This window comes from Carassius carassius, chromosome 47, assembly GCF_963082965.1.
Source record: "Carassius carassius chromosome 47, fCarCar2.1, whole genome shotgun sequence".
In the NCBI taxonomy this organism is placed as follows: Eukaryota; Metazoa; Chordata; class Actinopteri; order Cypriniformes; family Cyprinidae; genus Carassius; species Carassius carassius.
Window position 1 is genome coordinate 8,696,015 of NC_081801.1, and position 25,319 is coordinate 8,721,333.

The following is a 25,319-nucleotide window of genomic DNA, read 5'->3' on the forward strand; positions in this document are numbered from 1 at the left end:
TGTTCACTGCCAAGCTCCTCATGCTGCAGGCAGGAGCGGATGGCGCGCTCCCTAGTATTAGAGTGGGTAACATAGTAATGTCAAGGTGGCACTCGCGCCATCAGCCAATCTATTGGTGTGATTCCATACGGGCTTCAGACAATCGGCACACCCAAGGGGTGATCCCAATGCATCGTGACTACACAGTGTGTCATTGCCTATTCAGATAACATGGGTTACACGAGCAAACCGAGACGGTTAGAGCTGTGAATATCATCAGTTTGCGTTAATGACAGTACAGGCATTACTAAGGGGTCTATCCTGAGCAATGGCTCTGCTAGCACCTTTCAACCACACAAGAAACACAGTTTGGAACAGAAAGAGACCATTTAAATGTGCCGGATGTACTATAAGGCTATGTATCTACCTACATTTCAAGCGTCCAGAGGTGCCTTGAGAGCACCGCCAGTCAGTCTGTGCAAGATTAGTGACTGAATTTAGGGTTTGGACAGAGAAAATCTGTGACATTAGTTTTTTAGCATTTAGTATTAAAATGTTAGCCTTAAGGTTATGAATAAGTTGGTGTGTTCCAAAACAATGACAAAATTCGCATTTAGAAGATATATGCATTTAGAACTTGCAGTCTCTCACTTCCGCTAAAGTGGATTATGGATTTTCATGACATCACATCGGACTTCATCTTCTCATCAAATCTTCTGTCCAATCAAATGCTCTCTAGAATCCGAAGCGCCCACCCCCTACATGCTGAAGCCGCAACTGTAATAGGTCACTTTTTTTTACAGAATTAGTATTTTCAGTACGGTTAATAGCACATTAACACATTAACAGTGTAAATATGCTTTCCATTGAGGAAAAAGAAGTCTCGTTTCGTACTGTGTCACGCTAACCACCGCACACACTCTGCTCCGGTCCAGAGGCACGATAGCATGGAGCATATCACATGCGCGCATCTGCGCAGACCACAAAATGTATTGGACTTATTTGAATTCTACACAGAATGCTATTTTTTATAGCAATATAGATGTGAATGTGGCTGTCATACCCTGTCAAATGCAGCTTTACAGAGCTCAACAGCTCTGAACGGTTGGGCCAAAATGTGGTATAAACGAACGCTATTGGCTATTTATAAAAGGGGCGGGGATGCTTTCTTCTTGTTTCATTTAAAATGACGTCAACGCATAGAATAACTGCATGCTTCAAAGCATTCCCTTTAACCAGGAAAATGATACCTTTGAATGTGTGTATTTATTTATACAAACCCCGAAATAACCCCAAAGCTAAATCCAGTATGAAAAAGGCAGGTGACGTATATATATTTGCAAAAGTTTAAAGCAAAATTGTGCCATTCAGTTTTGACAATGTATTCCTATCATCGATTTATCTCTTCTGTTTGAGTTTACGCCACTGTTTCTGGCCCGGTTGTTGAAATCACAGTACACAGCACTCACATCTCTTGCACCTCGCTGATCTGGAGCCGCCGGTTCCCCTCATTCGTGGGCTCAGCCCTTCACAAAACACAGATAAAGCTGCATTCAACATTTGTTTTGTAAATGGGCACATGCTGTAGAAATGTAATCCTGCCTACAGTTGATCGCTCAGTCATGTGACTTGACCTACTTTCCCTTCTCTCCCTCTCTCAGAATTCCATTCCATTCTCCTTCAATTCACCTTTCACTCTGCTCTTTTCTTTGCTTTTTATGTGATCTCCACAAAAAGCAAAAATGTAAGTATCTCCTAGGGAAGTGCAAAATTACATAATAATTTGGTGAGCTGTCTGAACGACTAGCTTGTCTAACCAGTACTGTATAATTAGACTGCTTAGGGTCATGTCCACCCCACAATGATCAGGAGCATTTTATGGTTCATTCACGTTTTAAACAAATGCATTTACAGACACAATTTGTTTTAGAGAGTTTACTGTGATGACAGTGTAACAGCTAAAATTATCTATGGGAAGTTGTCTTTAATTCCCCTAATTTGTTGCAGCTAATTCCCCTAATTTTTATTAATAAAAATACAATAGCTATATATTTTAATAAGTGTGTATATATAGTATTACATAATAGTTTATCTTATTTTTTAATTTATGCATTTTATTTTTACTTTTTATCATTGTAATTTTTGTAGTTTTATAGTTTATACTGTAGTAGTTCTATAGAAAAAAGTTGTGAACAGGTTTTATCTATTGAATTTTTCATTTGGATCTCGATGGCAATTAAGCCCAAAGACCTTCCTAATATATAAAGACAGCAGAATATTTTCATATATAAAGATGAAAGTTATGTGTAGAAAAATGTAAGTGTGACATTATAAACAAAACCAGTTTTTTTTTTATTTTTTATATATATATATATATATATATATATAATTATACAATTGACTTGTCTTTTTATTTTATTTTATTTATTTATTACAAAATTCAATAACAGGCAGCCACTATAGTGCTGGCAATTTGTGTGGTTTGGTAACCACAACTTTTATATTACCATCTAATGTTAATTTTTTCAGATGCATGTAAGGTCCAAGCTTGTGTCCGTTTCTTTCACACAAACTTGCACATCTAGTTGGTCTTTTTATCTAAAAAAACACATATTTTATAACTAATTTTAATATACCTCTAATAATACTTGAAAGCCTTCATTGATTCCGAAGCGTGTCATCTTACAGGTAAGATGGTATGAAATACACACATTCATGTCCACTCTCTGCAGGAAGTGATTCTACATGAGGTCCTCTCTTCTGTCATTTCAAAGCACATGCTCAAAGGCTGGAGTGTTTGCTCAACAAACTGTTCGCAATCCTTGTCTGGATCGTAATCTTGCCTCATGCCGCACCACTTGACCTGTAGGGTGAGTTTCACTCTCATTGTGAGAGCAGTTACTCAATGAATTCAACATACATGCAGTGCAAATGCTCAGATTTCTTTACCTTTGCATTATTGTGTGTTTGCCATCATATGAGAGATGTGGACACAGGTGTCCTGTTGATATACTGAGATTTAAGCACTTGAGTATTTTGAACGTGTGTTTTCGACTGCTTGGGAAAAGAGATCTAGTTGGTATGCAAAAGTATACTTATCAGACTTGAACATTTTTAGAAAAATATCACACCTCTGTCAGTCCATATAATGCAAGGGAATAGGAGCCAAAATGTTGAAGTTCCAAAAAGCGCTAAAAAGCATACAGAAGAACTGATAAGAAGTACTTGAAGTTTGGTTTTTGAATGCTTCTTTAAAAGAACCCACTTATAGAGTCATTTGTTTGTGAAACAGACTTCACTGGCCACACTCTTTTTATGCGTGCAGCGTGCGTGCATTGGATGCTTTATTTCCCCCTGTGTATTTCATGCTTGCATGAATTTTGTTGAAATGTTGATTGTGAGTTTGAAATCCCTTCACAGCCAGCTAAGTGTTAATGACAGGAATCCAGCCATAGAAATTAGAATGATGTGTTGTTTAATTGAAATTCAGACTTAAGCCATCAAGCCCAAGTTTAGTGTTTTTGGATGACTCTGTGGAGAACCTACTGACATTTTCTGTTTGATACTGGTTTTTATCAGTTTGAGGGATTTTTAAAGTCTCGTAATAACACAAGAGTGTCACTCAACAATTTTGACTTCTGCTGTTCAAAAGTTTGGGGTTGGTAAGTTTAAATGTTTTTGAAAGTAGTCCGTTATGCTCACCAAGACTGCATTTATTTGAACAAAAGTACAGTACAGCAAAAGGGAAATATTAATACAATTTAAAATAATTTTCTTATTTCAAATATTTAAAAAAAACTAATGATTTCTGTGTTGGCAAATTTTCATTCATTACTTCAGTGTCACATGACCCTTCGGGTATCATTCTAATTTGCTATTTGGTGCTCAAGAAACATTTCTTATAAACAGAAATTTTGTGGAAAAATTTGATTGAATTTTTTTTAACATTATTAATGACTTTACTGTCACTTTTGAACAATTTAATGCTTTCTTGCTCAATTAAAAAAATAAAAAAACGCTTCCTTGTCTCAGCTCTCATCAATGAAAGCTCTCTTTTTAGAGATTACACAAATTTGATTTTGCTGTTTGCCCAAGGAACTTTGTGAAACATCAGGCAGAAAGTGAATCCCTTGTTTCCAGCGCGTGCCCTGCAGCAGGCCTGACCATGACGTACAGAAGCCATCTTTAACTTTTGCCCCTTAACCTCGTTACCACTGCCTCCTCTTTCCTTCCTGGCCCCTCCTCTCTCTTTCGGTCTCTCTCACTCTCTCTCTTTTGTTTTTGCTCTTTGTCTTTCTTTCACAAATGCTGTCCCTCCACCCCACCTTAATGACTTAATTTGGCTTATTTAAAATATTATGATTTGCCATATCATAATCATTTTATAATAATAGTAAAAAAAAGTATTAAAATGCAAACATACTGAAACCAAATATACAGCGAGATAACACCATGATAAGCAGCAGGCAGAAGCAGTATGTGTGACTGTGGTCTTGAGGGTGTCTGAGGTGTCTGCTAAGTCCATGCCATGTTCAGAATGAACATTCAATGTGAGACCGAGAGAAACGTCTGTGGTAAAAACTGTTAGTGGCACAACCCTTTCACACCAACACAGAACCACACTCAAACACTGTCATCTTGAGAAAACATCATTTCAGCCAACTGAAGACATCCACTAGTGTTAAGCCCTTTTTTGAAGGCTTGTGTTGCCAGGTTGCGGACATAAAGCTGGAGAGGGTTTGAATAGAGATGCAAAACTAGGTATTTATTATATACCTATTATTATATTCTCATAGTTAGAGGACCATTGTTATCGATCCCATGTCAAATGTGTATTCTGCTTAATATTTTTTATTGTGATACACAGAGAGGGATGTGACTTAGTAAGCAGTCTAAAAATGCTGGTACAGGAAGGTCAGCGGTTATGGGTTTATGGGCACTTAGTTTGGCAGGGGGGAATGTGGTATTTAGTTTAAAACAGCAAGCACCTGATGCTCTCAGCTTAGTGGGGTCTGTGAATGGCCTTTGACTTGACACTTAAAACCACTGTGCTCTGCGTGGGGCCAGCAGGCAGACCTGGTGTCAGTCCGTGTGACCTGTCCTGTCTTTTTCTTTTTTTTTTTTCTTTGATTGTTCAAGCCGGAACACCTGTGGTCTCAGCAGTGGCCTTGTTAAGGCTGGAATTTCAGAACGAGGTAGGGTTACGCCCCCTGTGGGGACTTTCACTGTGAGAAAAGGGTGAGAAAAAGACTGAATGTGTTAAAACTTAAAGTAAAACATGAAGCTTTTCAAGTCCTCCCTGTGATTTATGTCTCTCACTTTTATCTTGACCTCTGGACATTATCCTCCTTTTCAATCCTCATGGAAATCTAGTTTCGCTGACTAAACGTCAAGTCAAAATGCGTTACGCCTGAAACGTCACATGGGTTGTTTCCGGGGGGGGGGGCGACGACAGAACAAAGGCTTGACAGAAAGGTGCAGGGTGAAGGGTTCTAGTCGAAGCAGACAGTTTGCTGAGCAAAGGTTTGGCATTTCCTTCATGCTGATCAGCTTCCAAGACATGCGTTCTCCAATGAAATAATGAATATGCCTATGCGTCATTGATTCCCAGAGACATCAGTGTGAGTAGCTTTTGGGGTTTAACCAGGAGACTCAACGAAATCAGTCTGTCATCCTTGATGGGCCTTGATTAAAGCGCTATGGAGGTTGCATCCGTCAGATGTAGTGTAACTGTCAGTACAGTAATTGAACCTAATGAGGGGCTTCTCTGCCTGATTATTTCTGTAAGTGGAAAGCAAACATCTGAAGTTTGCTTTTGGACACCACAGTGGAATACACTCATAAGTCATGAGAGAACAAGGAAACATGGCTAAGGGGCTGTTCACATATGGTGTCTTTTGCGCGCTCAAGTTCATTTCCAATGTAGGCGCACTGTATGCGCGCTCATAATGGAAGCGACGCAGTTGCGACGCGCCCGTTTTTTCCAGGCGCGTCCGCACCGGATCGAGTTAAAAACATTTAAACTTTTCAGAATGCCGCAAGCGCACCGCAAGTCATGTGACAAGAACTAAACATCCTTTCCCGTAACAACGTTGAAAGCTCAGCCAAGATGAAGGAACAGCTGATCATAGTTGTATATGGATTGCCATTTTGAAATAAATTTAGTAGCAGAGCTACTGCAAGCGATTTTTAGAGCTGCAAATCCATTTATCCTTTGCTGAAATTTCCGCGTCTTCATGGAGAGAGCACGTCATGGTTGCTTAGCAAAGGCAGATGCCTCAGGGGCGCAACTGCCCGAGCGCTTTGGAAAGAAGGAGAAAGCGGCGTGCCTAGCATTTTCCACACATTTTTAGGCGCGATATGTGAACAGCCCCTAATAAGACCGCATTTGGCACGTGTCCACAGTGAAAGTGTTTATTTGGTTTATCAGTAGAGTTGTTTAAAAATTCTCCCCATCCTTCGCATTAGACTGAAAATGTGTTCCTCTGAATGTTTCCACATTCAAGCATGAGGCAATCTGCTTAACGCCACTAGCCGCTAATACAGAGAAGACAACACAATAGGCTTTTCAAGGACGTGAGGAATGCTCTACGCCCATGCATCTCTGGGCTCTCAAGGCTCTTTATTGGTCCCAGGATAAAGGACCCTGCAGAGTGTTTACAAAATTGAGTCCGTAATCAGATGGCCAAAGACGTAGTTTTGCAGATAATCAATCTAAATGAATCTTCATGATCGAAGCCTTTTTTCCAACTCAGGTCTAACAAAGCAGCCCTGAACCACTGAAATTAAAGGTGAAGTGTTTCATTTCTGCATTACCAGTCTGATTTGCCATTGGTTGAGGAAAAATATAGTACAGCCTTGAAAAACTTTAACTCATGAATAAGAGTATAACTTTTTTGACACTTCTCTTTTGAAACTTGTCAGTCAGAGTAGTAATTCTAGCCAATTCTACAATATTACAAACTACAACAACTGGTATTCAAGCGATTTCAAATAAGAGCTGCAGTTCACATCTCACACTGTGGCATTGTGATCCTTGTCGTCCCCGTGTCCTTCATGAGCACCATGTCCATTGTTGAGATGACCTTCATGTCTTTAACATTCTTTAATCAATACTTGATTCTTATCAACCAGATATTTTGTATCCATCCCAGGCTGCTGATTGCTGTGCCAGTCTCTCATTTCACTCTCACACACACAAAAAAAAAAGTTCCTCCTTCTCAAGCTAGAGTCCGTACAACGTGCTGACATTTATTTTGTGATGTGACGGACTGTATATCATGCACTTAAATGACAGCGTGGGATTATATTTCATTTTGTGAAAAATTATAGGGTCTATTTTTATAAGCACAATATTCATGGGAGCATAATGACTCAGTCCACTGTATATTTACTTTATAAGTGCAGATTGGCTACTGATTCAGCATTCCGAATCAAAAGAGAGACATTAAACTTGACTAATCAGGGGTTTGCGCCAAAACATAAACCTTGAGTCCAGATGAGCTGTTAAAAAGACCGAATACTTGATCTTAATATTCATCAAGACTTTTTAAGATGCAGTATAATCACACATTCACACAGTGGGTTGGTTACACACATCTCTAACCCATAAATAAAAGGTACACGGCTAGAATATCTTGTCTGACGGTGGCTTCTAATTCAGAAATTAAACTCTGAATAGCGTATTATTTTGGGAAATATGATTTAATTGAATCCATTATAAAGCTGTAAATGGTCGAGCATATTTGGCAAAATTCAAGCATGTTTGGAGCATTTTCAAAAAGCATTTGTTTTCATTATATCCGTTTCTTTGCTATTGTGATTGAGAACTTCCTTTTCCCCCTCTCCTTTTTATTTTTATTTGTTAAGGTTCCTGTCCTTCTGCATTAACCATGTTTTTGGAAAAGCCAAGGTTGACTAGGAGCCTTAGCTCATGTGTTAAAGCGGTAATTTTCAGTGACCTCTCTCAGAGCAAGTGGGGATGTGTCATTGTCCGCCCTTCACTGCTTACACAATACGGAATCTGTTGTGCTGAATTGAAGGTTATTCACTCCGTCTGGGTTTTAGGCAAGAGCTAATGGGCCCCGCTGACCAGTCGAGCCAAGGAACAAGGAATACGCCACTGGGAAAGGTGTCCCCCAATGGCCTAAATTCATTTTAATGACCGTCACTGATTACAGCCTATTTATTTCAGCCATGTATTACATACTTAATTTGGTTTATGCTAGCTGGATTGTTTGAGGTTTAACACTCTAGATGAAGTGTGTCCTAGAAAGCGGAAGTGTGAGAACTTAATATCTTTGAGGGTGTCTTTTTACTATATCTATCAGACTTCTGCTGCATTTACGAATAGGCTTACAGCATTTTCTTAAAGAGATTAGTTCACCAAGAAAAAACAATTATTATGAACTCCCTTATGTAGTTCAAAAATTGTATTGTAATTGTACTGGTTTCTTAAAGGGTTAGTTCACCCAAAAATCAAATTATGCCATTAACCCCTTTGCGTTCAAGCATCGCAGACGGCCCCAGTTTATTATTGTTTCATTTTCACAGCATGTTAAACATCACTCTCTTACTTGATCTGGACAAACTGTGCATCAATTGAAAGTTTAAAGACTCTAGCTTTGATATTTGACCAATGTTTTGATAAAACATTGTTTCAGTGACAGTTATTTAGTAATTTATGTGAGCATTTCTCTCACAATAATTCACGGAAGGTCGTAAGAAAATGTTTTGTTGTATTTTTATAGAAAGACTTTTGATAAATAAGGGGTAAAAGCATACTGAGACTGAAGTGAGATTGCTGCTTTGTAGCTTTGTAAAGCTTAAAAATACCAAAACAAAGGCTGATAAAGCATAATGATATACGTGAACGAGTCAATCGTTCGTTCGTTATCTGGGGCAGCTCGGGGTTCATCTTCAGTTTTCTCTTCACAGCAGTTCAGTCAGTGTACTGTTTGAGTAAATGAATTACTTCGGGATATTAATATATTTTGACTAAGAAGGAGTGTCAGCCACATTAAAAAAGTTAACAGCTTAATTCATTTGTGGATTAATGCTTATTGGAGACGCGAACCGTTTCAAACGATTCAGTTCAATTTGGTGAACTGGTTCAAAAAGATCCGGTTACATCGGATAATTCGTTCGCGAACCGGATATCACTAAACTGCAGTGTTTTGAACTCTCACACAACAGACACGGAAGAGAAGACAATGCTGAATAAAGTCATTGTTTTTGCTATTTTTGGACCAAAATTTATTTTCGATGCTTCAACAAATTCTAACTGACCCTCTGATGTCACATGGACTACTTTGATGATGTTTTTCTTACCTTTCTGGACATGGACAGTATACCGTACACACACTTTCAATGGAGGGACAGAAAGCTCTCAGACTAAATCTAAAATATCTTAAACTGTGTTCCGAAGACGAACGGGGGTCTTACGGGGGTTGGAACGACATGAGGGTGAGTTGTCAATGACATAATTGAGATTTTTGGAAGAACTAACCCTTTAAGTTTTCTTAAGCTTATTCCATACTGTTCATAGTGAACAAAAATTTACCAAAAACAACTTGGCTCAACAACTCAAGTGCTTTTTTCTGACTATTCATATGATTTGTGTGAGGAAATTTGAGCTGCTGATAATCTTCCCCTCCAGTAAATGGTTGACATGAAAATTGCTTCAAATCGAGTCAGTGAGCTGAACTCAAGAACCAGATTAGTCATGGACAACAAATTTATTTCAGTTTGTGAACCGGATCAATCAGTTCATTGAAAATAACTAGCTCAATATAATGATCCGTTCATGACATTGAACAGATTCAGATCTCAAGTTCAACTCACAGACTCAATGATCCAGTTGCAATGATTCATAAGTTAACAGCTCACTGAAGGGGAACGTTATTTATTATATGACTTCAGAAGACCTAGGAATATGGAACACAAGTCGTCGTCTATTTTTTCAATTTATTTGTGAATTGTGGTTCTAACAAAAAAACCCACTATGGACTTGCTTTAGAAATTGTATGAAAAAATAACAGAAAATCGATTAACAACAAAAAGGAAACAACGTGAGGTAACACGATAAAATAACAATCATTATACATTTTTTGGGCCAAGTAGTCCTTCCAAACCCATGTTGGCTTGTTGCCGTTCATGAATTTCTTCAGCTGTTTCCACAGTTCTTTTTCTTCATGATGTCTGTATTACCTTGCCTTGGTATCATCTTTAAGGTTCTTTGTTCTTTCTCTGACATTTCCATGTTTTTGTCATTTTAATCAAACAGCTGCATCAGGCGTCTAACAGGCAGTCGTTCCATTCGTTTCCTTTCCCATCCCCCTCTTTGACCAGACCATCAGCATCCCAGCCAGCTTATCATGGGGAACTAATTCAATATCCCTGTGCCTGTTTTAAATGTCATTGCCTGAGCTCATCTGGAATGACATGTTTTTCATGGTGGAAGTAAAGGCGCTTTATTGTGCAGGGACCAGAGCATGGGGATGCGGCTGCCCTTCGCTCTTCACATTCGCTCTGATCGGAAAGGTCTACAAGCTTTTTAAGATCATTCGATGCACATTCAGCGCAAGTTCGCTGATCCTGTCTCTCATTGGCTCTGTGAGTCATCACGCATCCTCAATTGACTTGTGAAAGTAGACTATGGCAAAAGTTAGATCATCAAATCTATCTGCTAGCATGGAGGGGTTTTATTTTGTGCTCAGTTTTATGATTTTATTTAAACATTATTTCTAATTATATTGACATTTTTATGGTTTGTTAACGTTAAGGGTTTAAAGAAGCAATTCTCCTTAAAAGTACTTAATTCACCTAAAATGCTGTAATATTTTTCACCTTTAATTAACTCCAAACCATTTCTGAAATTGGACAGTTGAGTCAGTGAGAACCAAATCAGTCTAATTCAGGAACTTTTAGATCTATTTTTTCGAACTGGATTGGGGTTGGCAATTTTTCCCAAAATGTCCTATTACGATCTTGTCATACAAAATCACGATACATGATCTGAATCCCGATCTTCCCAATTTTGATATGTATTATTGAGAAAATCCAGAGTACCTATTTTAACATTTGAAAACACAGTATTGCATTAAACAACCAAAATGGACATTAAAGCCTAAGTTAAACTTTAAAACAATGCATCACTGTATGAATCAAATATATGATGCTTCTTATTAAAGTTATAAAGTGATTCATTCAAGAGCAGTGAGTGGTTTTCTCTGTATTTTGTTGTTTGATTAGGTTTATTAGGCTACGGACTCTTTAAGACCAAATCCACAAATACATATACTGACACCCATCTGATTTCTTTCCCAATTGTTTGTTCACTTAAGACATAACTAATTTACATAGTCTTTATGTAAATATTCGCCAAGACAGACATTTTGACACATTATTGTGTATATTTGACCATTTATGGGCATGCCTGAAACTCCACATATACTTTGCTTGTTCGTGTTAGCTTTTTTTTTTTTTTTAATAAACCATGTCCCACAGTAGACTGCAGTTTATGACAGTCACATTGCATGATCGGACTGATTTGGACGTTAAGGAGAGGCATAAACACACCGCAAATCGAAACTAAATCTAAAATTTGATTCATAGTGGTACTTACTACTGCTAGCTCATGTTGAGTCTTTTATTTTTTATTTTTTTAATACATCTCCATGCATGAAAGACACATGATAGAGACGCGTGATATAATTTGACCAGCCAAAGTCATCTAATAGGCAGTCATGGCTGTAGTTTTAACAATATTATTTGGACATAAACGATGAGAATCTCTACAGTTCACTTGAAAAGTAGATCGTAGACGTCTTTGAGATCGATCACGATATAAAATCGAAAGATTGCCCACCCCTAAACTGGATTACCTGACTCGTTGAAAAGATCTCAAAGTAATGATTTTGTTTATTTAGAAGACATTCATCACACAAATCATACAGACTGGTATACTTTAAAAGTGTTTTTTGTTTTTTTCATTGTGTTGAAATTTACCATATTCCTCAAATTGAACTTTTGTGTTCCACAGAAGAAAGAAAGTCATAGAGTATTGTTTAGTTGTGGGTGAACCTGTCCCTTTAAGATCGTTCTAAATATTGATTGACAGCAAAGCCCTTGCGGGTACCATTCTGTGATCTCTCGCCACATGGGTGATGATATCAGTTAACCCATTGTACCAGAGAAAAGGTCCTGGTTTGAGGAAATGCCTAAAACCCCTGAGATGCACAGCATGGCTTCGTACCCCGACCCCTGCAGGCATGTTTGTATCATCTGGCCTTTTGCCCATACTGAGTCATCCACCTCCGATCTCACCCCTGATCCTTTCTTAACTCCCCCCAGCGTTTTTTTGCTCCAGCCCGCATGTCCGGCAGCCTCCGGGATTGTGGGTCAGAGAATAGGGCAAAACTGGAAATGTGAGGGGTCGGCTGGTGCTTGCTGTGGCAGATAGAGAGACAATATGTGAGGCAGGATGAGTCAAATTATGTTACTTCTTTAAAAGATCCATTTCAAATATAAAGGGCGAATAACATCTGCTCTGACAGGTCTGCAAGTCTGGAATTGAAGTGGCCAATCAGAAGTGCATCTTTTTCATTAGAGAGGACAGCGTGGCCAAAATTTTTCCCTAAAATGACAATTCTTGGTTATTTATTTATTTTAAATATTTAATGTCGCATTAATTTTGTGCAGATTAAAGTTATTTTTTAAAGTTAATAATTAATGTTAGAAGTATTCAATTCATGTTTCTGTATTAGAACCCGAATTCCGGAAAAGTTGGGACGTTTATTCACAATAGAACATAGATAACGTAGCAAATGTTTAAACTGAAAAATTTTACACTTTTATCCACTTAATTAGCTCATTTAAAATTTAATGCCTGCTACAGGTCTCAAAAAAGTTGGCACGGGGGCAACAAATGGCTAAAAACAAGCAGTTTTGAAAAGATTCAGCTGGGAGAACATCTAGTGATTAATTAAGTTAACTGATATCAGGTCTGTAACATGATTAGCTATAAAAGCTTTGTCTTAGAGAAGCAGAGTCTCTCAGAAGTAAAGATGGGCAGAGGCTCTCCAATCTGTGAAAGACTGCGTAAAAAAATTGTGCAAAACTTTAAAAACAATGTTCCTCAACGTGAAATTGAAAAGGCTTTGCAAATCTCATCATCTACAGTGCATAACATCATCAAAAGATTAAGAGAAACTGGAGAAATCTCTGTGCGTAAGGGACAAGGCCGGAGACCTTTATTGGATGCCCGTGGTCTTCGGGCTCTCAGACGACACTGCATCACTCATCGGCATGATTGTGTCAATGACATTACTAAATGGGCCCAGGAATACTTTCAGAAACCACTGTCGGTAAACACAATCCGCCTTGCCATCAGCAGATGCCAACTAAAGCTCTATCATGCAAAAAGGAAGCCATATGTGAACATGGTCCAGAAGCGCCGTCGTGTCCTGTGGGCCAAGGCTCATTTAAAATGGACTATTTCAAAGTGGAATAGTGTTTTATGGTCAGACGAGTCCAAATTTGACATTCTTGTTGGAAATCACGGACGCCGTGTCCTCCGGGCTAAAGAGGAGGGAGACCTTCCAGCATGTTATCAGCGTTCAGTTCAAAAGCCAGCATCTCTGATGGTATGGGGGTGCATAAGTGCATACGGTATGGGCAGCTTGCATGTTTTGGAAGGCTCTGTGAATGCTGAAAGGTATATAAAGGTTTTAGAGCAACATATGCTTCCCTCCAAACAACGTCTATTTCAGGGAAGGCCTTGTTTATTTCAGCAGGACAATGCAAAACCACATACTGCAGCTATAACAACAGCATGGCTTCGTCGTAGAAGAGTCCGGGTGCTAACCTGGCCTGCCTGCAGTCCAGATCTTTCACCTATAGAGAACATTTGGCGCATCATTAAACGAAAAATACGTCAAAGACGACCACGAACTCTTCAGCAGCTGGAAATCTATATAAGGCAAGAATGGGACCAAATTCCAACAGCAAAACTCCAGCAACTCATAGCCTCAATGCCCAGACGTCTTCAAACTGTTTTGAAAAGAAAAGGAGATGCTACACCATGGTAAACATGCCCCGTCCCAACTATTTTGAGACCTGTAGCAGAAATCAAAATTGAAATGAGCTCATTTTGTGCATAAAATTGTAAACTTTCTCAGTTTAAACATTTGCTATGTTATCTATGTTCTATTGTGAATAAAATATTGGCTCATGTGATTTGAAAGTCTTTTAGTTTTCATTTTATTAAAATTTAAAAAAACGTCCCAACTTTTCCGGAATTCGGGTTGTATATCATAGGTACAGGTGTGTAAGTCAATGTTTTTCCCCAATGTCTAATTGACATTACAGTTATGTTGATGAATTAGCTTTGTCATTATGAATCATCATGATGCATGTAGTAAAAATCCATTCTCATGTGTTTTTCCCATAGGGTTCCTGAAACCCCAATGCTCGATACCACTGCCACCTCAGAGAGGACGAGCAGAAGCATGCACGTGTTTCAGCGGAATGTGTGCTCTTCATCAACGCAGGCTTTCTACAGGTAACCTGTGCATATTCAGAACTGCACAATCACTTATGTTCTTCACAGCGCATAAACTTACATCAATAACTTGACTTTTTGCAGATCTGTAGCTCCACCATAAAAAAAAATCCTGCCTTTTTGTGTCTTTCAACTGTTCCCATGAAACCTCATGGTTCTTACTTTGAAGAACACTTAAGATACATGCATAAATCAATGCGCTGAAGTCATATTTAGAGCCGTAAATGGATTTACACTGTGCTTGGCTATAACTCATGCCAAATATGTCTGGTCTTGTAGTATGTCTGCATTTGCAAGAAACAACACACATCTTGCACCACATGCATACTTATACAAATACACCCTCTAATCTGAATTCGTGTTTGGCCCCCTCCTTATGTTTTGGTCCTACAGTGCGTGATTTACAGTTTGTTATGCTAGATTAAAGGGCTGATGGACATGTTAGCAGCCAGTCTTCTCTGAGGGACCCTTATGGGGCAGCATTACTGCACATTCCAGCTGTGACCCTATGGTATGTGGTGAATGGATCGCTGTTGACTTGAATGTGTAGTACTGTATGTGACCAAATGAGTCGTATGAACCAGTTCTTCTTAATGAACCAAGACTTATGAATCGATTCAGTTCAGAATCCTGTAGGATGGTGGTTCTCATCTGGTTTTGTTTCTAGATTTTACAATGCGCATCAACTAATGACCAAACAGTGCTAGTATTTTTCATCATATAAATGCAAATGTCCTCACAAAAAATGCTGAACTGAATATATTTTACAATTCTGGACGAGGCCATGCCATGCAGCCTGTATATATTTTGATTGAGTTCATCTAATTGACAAATGAATTTGTGGCAAAATAGTGTAGTTTGATTTGACAGATTACTTTTAACATCAAAAACAAATAATGTGTAAATCGTTAAAACATAAATTAATGTTTTATTTAAACATGTTTAAACATAAATTTTAAAAATCGATAAACTCGTTTGTTTTGCTGTTCCTCATATGCACATATGGTTCCTTGCATTTAATTACCATATTTTCCGGACTTTAAGTCGCACTTTTTTTCATAGTTGGTCGGCTTATAGTCAGGTGCGACTTATTTATCAAAATTAATTTGACATGAACCAAGAGAAATGAACTAAGAGAAAACATTAGGTAATGTTTTCTCTTGGTTCTTGGTTCTAAAAAAATGCAACTTATAGTCCAGTACGACTTATATATGTTTTTATCCTCGTCAGGACATATTTTTGGACTGATGCGACTAATACTTAGGTGCGACTTATAGTCTGAAAAATACGGTAGTTGCATTTAGCATAGCTATTTTCCCCATCAGAACCTATATGAAACCTTTTTTCAACACCAGATGAAAACCATTGCTGCATTTTATAGCAGTGACCCTACACATGTGTCAGGTGCATTGTGGGAGACCTCATCTATAGGCTATTAAAATGGAAAACCATTTTGATTATTCTTTTTGTTTTAGCTTTTAAGAAGGATTGGTTTCGACAGTCACATCTTGGCGTATTTGATTAAATTCATTTTTACAAAAGTCCCATAGGGTTAAATGTTTGCTCAGAAGCATAAGATTAAGGCTTTTTTCTCCCTCATGTACCCATGTGATTGATTGAATGCATGTTTTATACTCTCTCAACCCTGAAAGGCATGGAAAGCATCTTTCAATAGCTACTACAGACATTCTGCACACATCACTCACAACAAAGGGCTGCTTTTATAGATCGTATACAGAGAGGATTCTTTGGATTAGTTGCTTGGAGACATTCGTGCTGAAGTCGTTCTATTTGTAAAAATTGTAAAATATTTCCGCAAGCTGGCGTGGTGGTCTTAAGACGCTCCAGAGAAAAATGAATTTGCCTATGAAAACCATTTTTGTCTACATATTGTCTTTTCCAAAGCCCATAATCGAGATTGTGGAGAACCACTCTTTAAACCCTGCATGGTGCTCAGCAGTTTGTTCGCGGTGAAACGGTTACTGAGGAAACCCTGTGGTCTGGAGTGGTGGCTAGCCTAACTGGAGTCGCTCTTTTATAGAAGTAGTAATAGCTGTGTTTCTAATTAGGGAATGTGTTTCGGTAAATGTCTTCAAAGCGAAGAGGATGTGTTCCAGTCTTAGCATGTTGCTTGTACTGTAGTGACCAAAATCACACATTAGAGCAAGGAAGATGACTGGTTTGCTGGCAATGGAAGCAGGAAAACGAATGTCACCCGGGGAGATCTGATTCCCTGATGTGGCAGCACTTTGGCTTTCAGTGGTTTACATTTGTTTCATGTTTTTTTTTTTTTTTTTTACAAAACATACCCTTACTGGAAAGGGACTGTGAGAAACACAGCATCCTCCTTCAGTTCAACCTAGTTTCAAAGGTGCTCGGTTTTTTTATTAATATTTTTTTTAAAGAAAAGCGCTCATATGAAGTGCGCAAGAGGGAGCACTTAAAAAACGGCTGTGGAGGGGCCTCACAATGCTGTCCTTGTGCTGCGTTCTGGGCTCTTCTTGCTGTAGCGAGCAGAGGAATGGAAAAGATTATCCACAGGAATGTCTGGGGTGCCCTCAAAGGCAGCGCTCCGCGTGACTGGCCAATGGGAGCGCTCGACCGAGTGGCGGGCTAATTTTTTCCTGATGAATTCAGCTGCCTGCTTCATAATGGAGTCTGATTGCCAGCACTGAAATCACATATGGTCCATGTTCGGAGAGCCCCAATGACAGAACCGCTTCTGTAGCGGGCGGAGGGAGATGATCGCTGGCTCAATCTTTTGTTGTTTCATCAGGGTTGGGTTAGGACGAGGGTATAGTTAGGTGCATTTCGGTCCACTTTCCCCTTCAGGTGTATGGTTCTTTTTCTTCAATTATTCACTTTTTATTGACATCACCTTACTTAAGCTCCAGTTATGCCCCAAACCCAAGCCTTATTACTTCTGACCACACTTAATTATGTTGGCTGGGTCGTGGTGCATCCCATCGCTTCATAAATTCTCCCAATTAATTTGGAGGCTATTTATTGTCCCAAGTTCTTGGTAACAACTTTTGTGGCCCTGTTACAGCAAGAGGTGGTAGAATTAACCTAATATGTTACAATGACCGACTCGTTTTACTTGTGGTGAGTGTGTTTTACCTCTGTGGAACATCACCATCAGCCTACAGAGAGACAAAAATGGAATATGGTCAGGTTTCCGAGACCAAAGCATGTGTTTGTAGACCTTGTGGTTGCACGGGAAGAGGAAGGAGCAATGTGGAGTCAAAAGGTGAATGAGGTCAAAGAAAGGAGCTCGTTAGCTACAACATGTTCAGCACTCCCTTTTTTTAATTGGCTCTGGTTGCCATCCACACACGCCCTCGCCACTTCCTGTTGGCCTGGGGCTGACAGAGAGGGGACTGGAAACTCCAACTTGTTGATTATAAAGTCGGGCCCTTTATTTGCTCTCAAATTCATCACTACCCAGTGCACTGGCTATTTTAATGGTCTTATTTATTTAAACTGTGCTTCAAAGGTAGCCCTGTAGAGAAATAACAATTCAGCACCCATTTTTTACATGTCTTTCTGTCATGTGTACTCATGTTGGTTTATATTCTCACAGCGGGCCTGCAGTCTGTCATTTATTTGGGTCGTGGCTGCCAAAAAGTTTTGGGCTAATTGGATTTCGAAGTTCATTTTCAACAGCTATTTGATAAAGACCTGGCAGCGGTCCTAAAAACTCCAGCTGCCCTCTGTATCCACACCAATGAGTACATTCCATATGTCGGGACTGTAATAAGGAGAAGTGAAAAGAAGTTTGATCAGAGTGATCTCATCTGGGGAGACGTTTTACTTTATTCCCTCATCAACCCCGTGTAAACACTGGAAGCAAAGTGTGGAGTCGTGTGGCACACTGTGAGGGATTTTTTTTTTACCCGTGAAACCGTCAAGCATATTTTGTGCTAATCTGCCAGCTAATTGAAAGCAGCTTGATTTCATGTCCAGTGTTACAATGCCTATTGAAATAAAAAATGATGGAGGATACATCTGTGATATTGGCTTTAAATAGATTTTTTTGGGGGATCAGAGATGTCAGGCGCTGTGATCTATTAACAGAGAGTGTAGTGTCTATCAGAGGACAATGTAATGCAATCCATCTCTGGATCCATTATCCTTGATGTGTTGAAGTATCTTGAAATATTCTCCAGCTGAGAGAAGAACACTGATTAAATTGTTTTTTTTTTAATCCTAAATATTAAATATAATATAAAAATCTTGAATATTGATGTGTGAAGTAGATCAGTATTTAAAAATCTGTAAATGATGTCCATAGTACTGCCTTATCTTTATATTGATTGTACATTTGTAACATATTGTAGACACTGTATATCCTGTACTTACAGTACTGCTTATTGCACTTCTGGTTAGATGCTAACTGCATTTTGTTGCCTTGTACCTTACATGTGCAATGACAGTAAAGTTGAATCTAATCTAATCTAATCTAATCTAGAGATCAGTTTGAATTATGTATATTACCAATAATTCAGTGGATATTGTTCTTTAGTATGATGATGATTCTTATTGTCACTCTCTTAATATTATTATTATTAGTAGTAATAGTAGTAATAGTAGTAGTAGTAGTAGTAGTATATTAATAATATGCCAATGGATGTGTAATAATTTATTAGTTGTATTATTAATAGTAATAATCATTATTGATACAGGAATAACATCAGTATTAGTACTATCAATAGATGTATATGTTTTTTAAGAATATGTTTTATTTCAAGTACTGTATTGTCATAGACGACCCCTTGTGTAAGATTTGGTACCATGGTGTATGTCTTTTTCTCAATTTTATTTTATTATTTTTTGTTGGCTAAATGAAGAGCAAATATAGACTGGCTTAGACCTTCAATACAAACACATAGCCACACTTTTACCTCAAATGACTGCAGGACAACACACAATGTGGTCTAAAAAGCTTAGACAATTTGGACTGGTCAGCGCCCTTTTTTTTTTTTGTACTTTTTTTTTTTTTTGAGTGTGTCTGAATTATATTTATACAGGAATATGTGTGTGTGTGTGTGTATGTGTGTGTTTGCATTTGATTTACCATCTCTGAAGGTGAGCCTAGCTGACCATCTTGCAATGACATGTGAACTGATCAGAGCCAGACAGACAGTTAGAGCACGGGGAGTGTGAAACAAAAGTGTAAGTGGCAAAAGTTTTCAAGAGATAGGGCCAAAACTGAAGGAGGAAGCAAAAGAAACCAAAAAAAGGGAAAGAGTTAGAAGCGGAGGAAGTAGCACTCACATTGGCACAGTGTGACAGCAGCCGCTCGTTGTGTCTGGGTCAGGAAAAAATCAGAGCGACTAAGCCTTTGATAAATCTTTGAGCTCTTAATCGTTCTGTGCCACCATCACAGTGAAATCCTATCTCATTGTCACAGCTGACCGAGTGGGGTGGGTGGGCAACAACGCTCTGCATCTCACTGCCCTCTGGGATGTGCAGCCTTTCCCTGGCTCTCTCTGTCTATTTCATCATGAAGTGTTAATTTATAGTGATCACAGCTTGAGGTCACTTTTGAAGTCAACATGAAATCAAAATGATCCCTGTTCACTTATTGGACTTTTTTTTTTTTAAATGCCTTTTACTGGTCTTATTGTGAAAAATTAAATGGTGCATGCGATTTCAAAGAAAGCGACTGAAATTTATTTTTATTTTGTTTTTATTATTTTGTTTAATATTTTATTCCATTTTAACAGTGTACCATGTTACGCTTCATACATTTTAACTGTTAATTAGAATCAGACCCATGGCTTTGCTAGTTGCAAGCTGTACAGTTTGAACTTCTTGAACGGTCTCGCAAACTAGCTTTGCTTAATAAACAGAGAAATAAACGTTGAAAAAAAAAATAAGGTTGTTCCTCTAAACGTATTTCCATCTCTTTTGTTGTGTTTTTTAACTAGAATTTGAACTTGAGTGAGTTAAATGAAAACAAAAGACTGATGTTCTTGGAAAAACACTGTATGAAGTTCTCTTTAAGCCTTGTTGCCTTTCTCTCTCAGATTAGATGTGTTTCTAGTGCAGTTGACCGTTGGAATTGGAGCGAGATTTCATGGTCTTTCCAACCACAGTAAAATATTACAAATAAATAGATTGTATTATTTGTTTGCACCAAGCATTGTTTTAGGATCACATTTAGGGTAACATATAAAAATTGAATAGGCTATATTGCCGCATCAGAACCTTTTTTTTTTCTTTTCAGGTCGCACAACAACATATTTTTGCATATTTGGAGTCTTACAAAATGTTACTTGAACATTCATTAAAGCCCTTCCAAAGGAACAGGCTAATCTGGGTGATTTATTTATTGATCCTGGTTTTCTTCAGCATGATTGCGTGTGGCTGTTTGCACATAAGTAACAGTAGTTATGGCCACAGCTTCCAACTTATCTGTGACTAAAGGATACAGACCCTTGAGAGTGCAGTACACTGGCTGTTTGTGTGTGATTTGCTTGTTTATGTGTGCGTATGTTTATGGAAGAGGAGCTCCAAGTGTTGTTTGGATGGACGCCTCCACTGAAGTCATCTGATTCCAATATGCATGAGCCCCGTCCTGCCAGGGACAACATGATGCTCTGGATCAGACACACATAGGTTCACTGTGCATGCCGATTTCACAACCATGAAGTACTGATGTTCTTTGGTGCTGATTATGATTTCCGCAAATACGGAAACATTTGATTTTATGTCGAATGAGAGACCCAGCGTTGGTTTCAGTTTCGTTTTAGCCTAAATGAATTCATTTTTCTTGGCATTTTCAATTTATGGCTTGTCGTTTATATTGCTAAAGCTTCTTATATTTTTAATTCTTGTTCTTTTCTAAATACTGTTAATAGAAAAGATTTATTGTGGAGAGAGGGGAACTATAATAGCTTAGCTGTGTTTACAGTGTTTATTATAATGTTTGTAAACATTTCGCGTCGGCATTAGGCCTATTTCTGAATGAAATAATAAAATGCGAAATATACACGACTTGAGTTTGTTTTTTTCCAAAAAAAAAAAAAAAACTAAAAAAAATTCTACGCGTAGCGTATTTTAACCATGCAGCAAAACTTTTTTTTATATTTTGATAAATTACTGGAAAAAATAAATGACTTTTTAAACAGTTTAACTGATTGTATTAATTTAGGTACAGGTCAAAGAGGGCAAGAGGTCACTGAAAGAAAGATTGTGACCTTACAATGTCATACAGTTAGCAGCAGGACCAGCCAATTGTGCAAATTTTCTTCTAAGCATGCTGGGATACAGTAGGAATGGGATGATTGTGTTACTTGTTCACTGGAAGTGAATGTTTGGCACTTCTACAGCTAATGGAAATGTCTTGTTTTGGTGCTGCCGTTCAGGGACATACGGTTGTGAATAAAAAAAATTGTACTCCTTTCACATAATCCATTCATTTTGTGGATTTGGCTGTCCTGGAGGAATTCTAGTAGAAAGTTGACCTTTTACCGCACACAAACAAACACACACTCACTCTTCCGGTTTAGTCAAGGCTTCTGTGCATATGGGAGGGAGAGATCAGAGCATGTGTGACTGAGCAAAACAAACGCCACAGGGCATCATGTCCACAAGTCCATTACAGCCTGTGACATTGATCTAACTGACTGATGTGGCCATGTAATAATGGTATATGAAACTAAAAATCGAAAGAGATGCCATCAGGGATTACAGAGGGATTTTACAGCTGTTGTGAGGGGAAACACACTTTAGACTTTTAAAATATTTTTGACTGTATTGTTGTGGTTGAGTGGTTTATTAAATGTAGTATTTCAATTTAAATTTAATCAAACTTCCATCTTCAAAAACCAGTGTAGGTTAGTGATGGGAAGTCTGATGAATCATTTCTGTGAATCATTTATTTTGAACAGTTAGTTTCACAGAACTGTTTCCAAAGAATTCCGAGAATTCCATCCAGTCGTGATTAAGCTTGGAACAAAGTTTTTTGGAACCAAAACAAAAATATAAACAAAAACTTTTTAGGATGGTATTTCTTCACATGGTGCACCTGTTCAGGCTACTGAAATCCAGCTTACTCTTGAAAAATGACTTTTCCTTCTCTTTAATGGCCTATTGTGGGTAAGTGGTGTGCATTACTCATTCTAGGAAAGGTGCTTTCCTGTTGTCTCGTCTGGGTGCATGGTTCACGTTTCATGTCCAGCTGAGCTAGTCATCTATCTCTCATTTACTCATCCTTTTCTTAGAGAGAAGAGGCTGGTCCCAGGAAAGGGTTAACCATGTGTACGTGACTGTAACGTGGGCTGTTTTAATGCTTATGAAAGCTTCCTGACCATCTCAGAACACCATGTCCCTTTCTGCTAATGCTTTTCAAGCGAGGATGTCTGAATGCAGATTTTAAGGATTAGGATTTTAAGCAGAGATTGGTATAAAGAGACACCTCTGCAATACTTTCCCTTTTTCTGGATTACAGTCCTTTATGTATATTTGTGTGTACCGGCCGACTTGATTATGTCTTTAATCTCCATCCAAGAGTGCACAACTGTTCCTCCAGCTGTGCCGACAATGTTTCTGAGGTTTTACTGAGCGTCATCCCGCATCTGATTACAGGATAGCCCTCTGGGCCATTGTGGCTCTATCCTCAACAGGGAGCCATGTGGCTCGTTCACATCATGGGTATTCAGTCTCTCCCCCAACACAGATTAGCATTCACACAGCTCCTGCTTTTCCAGTAATACTCCAATCAGAAATGGCAAATAAGGCAGCTGTTGGTAACCCAAGCTGCTAATGCACGTGCGCTGCTGTTTATTAACACATCTCCCACCACCTTGCCTATTATATTGTGATATTCAGCGGACATGTGTGTGGAAGATCAGCATGATCACAATGAGTCGTGCGGCTAGCTTTTTATAGCACTAATTTACCCAATACACTCACTCGCTCACGGCTAAGTTATTCAAAACCCTGGCTCTCATATGATCTGGTAAGGGATGCCAACCCTTAGGCACTTTCTATTTCAAAGCAGATCGATAACAGGCTCACATCTGGATTGGACGCTTAGCTTGTGATCAATTAATGTAAAATGCGTACAAGGTTCACGCTACGCACAATCACAGGTAAATCTTTGCCCATCCATGTGCGTATGGCTGAGACTGTCAGGTTGCAAGTACACTCGGTGTGTTTATGCCAAAAGGAATAACTGAGTTATGGGAATTTCTCTTTCCTTGCTGTCAGTGTTGCTTATCTGTGGCAGACAGGTTTCAAACATGACAACTGGAAGAATTTTCAATCTTGAACAGGTGATAAAATGAGGCAGAATTCACAAAAGAATGACGGTGTCCTCAAAGTTGCCATGATTGAGGACATGCAGCCAGTGTCCTTTTGTTTCTTCTGCTTGTAATCTGTCAAAGTCTTTCTTAGTTCCTCCTTGCATTGATTCAAATGAAGATTAATACTCTAAAATTAAAAACCTTATTTTCGGGTCTTCTCTTTTCTAGTCAGACCCTGTGTACGTCACCTGTCAGAAGTGCATCAGAGTGAAATAAACCCAGTGTAAACTGTGATTTATACACGCAAGTAACCTGATTACATGCTTTCAGGTAACTGTGGGTCAAAGTGGCAAACAATGTGTCATCTCATGATTAAATTGGCTAAAGACTGAACTTGTTAATTAGGAATCATTGGACGTTTTCAACCAACACTGCAGCTTTTTCCCCCAGTTACAGAATTGTGTCCTGCTAGAACATCCGTTATAAACTGGCAACTGTGTTTTGGAACATTTGAGTCTGGTTTCTAACTGGTCCAAGCTGGTTTTAGCTGGTTCAAGCTGTCTGTAAGCTTGTCCGAGATGGTTATAAGATGGTTATTAGCTGATGCAAACTGGTAGATCATCTTAGACTAGCAGTACCAGCTACTCTTTACTCTTTTTAACTCTTTACCAGCTGCATGTAAGGTGGTCAGTCTGTTTTTTGGAACATGCAACAGTTTGGGCTAAGCTGGTCAAGCTTGTTATTATATGGTCCATGATGGTTATAAGATGGTCGTTATATGCTGGTGCAAACTGGTAGACTATCTTAGACTAACAAACTAACTGCCAGCAGAACATGGTGGCTGGATGACCAGTTTAGACTAAGCTGGTCGGAGATGGTTATTAGCTGGTCCTATTTTAATTTTTTTCTAGCTGGTTCAGACTATTTATTATTATTATTATTATTATTATTGTTGTTGTTAGCTGTACCGTGCCGTACCATGCAGTCGGAAAGCGCCATATGATAAACTGGATTTTCTAGCAGGGGAGTGTGTAAAGGTACTGTCCTGGGAGTGTTAGTTAAAGCTTTTGAACGTTGTCGGTTTTAGTATTTAGAGTGACAAACACCTCAGAGCAAAAGAGGACTTTGAACATTTCACTTCTCTACTTTGTGTTCTGTTTTGAATTAAATGTCACTAAATGACAACAATGACAGCTGCAATTTGCAATTTTAATGCTATCTGAAATCTGTGATTTTATGTGCAGTAGGGCTGTCAAAATGACTGAAAAACTAAATTCAAATTTTCTACTTAAATATTATTCAAATTCGAATTATATTCGAATTTAAAAGTCATAATTTTAGTTGGGGGGCAAAAAGCTTTTGGCTTCTCTCCTGAGGCCACAAGAGGGCGCATCACACAAAATATTATGCACGCTTCTTCAGCGCGTAATAAAATATCTATCATAAAAAAAAAAGCATGATGTTTAAAATAATGTTTATAAGCCATATAGAATTGATAATGTTGCTTAAACAATAATAATAAT

The 25,319-nt window shown here is 38.5% G+C and overlaps 1 protein-coding gene across 4 annotated transcripts in view; it reads left to right on the forward strand.

The window, feature by feature from the left end:
* Nucleotides 1-25,319, forward strand: part of LOC132130775 (retinoic acid receptor RXR-alpha-A-like) — a 152,041-nt gene that overhangs the window by 52,424 nt on the left and 74,298 nt on the right. For all 4 annotated transcript variants that reach the window (XM_059542580.1, XM_059542582.1, XM_059542581.1 and 1 more), the window contains exon 2: nucleotides 14,432-14,542. In XM_059542580.1, coding sequence (XP_059398563.1) covers nucleotides 14,432-14,542 — 111 coding nt within the window. The remainder of the gene's footprint in view (nucleotides 1-14,431; nucleotides 14,543-25,319) is intronic.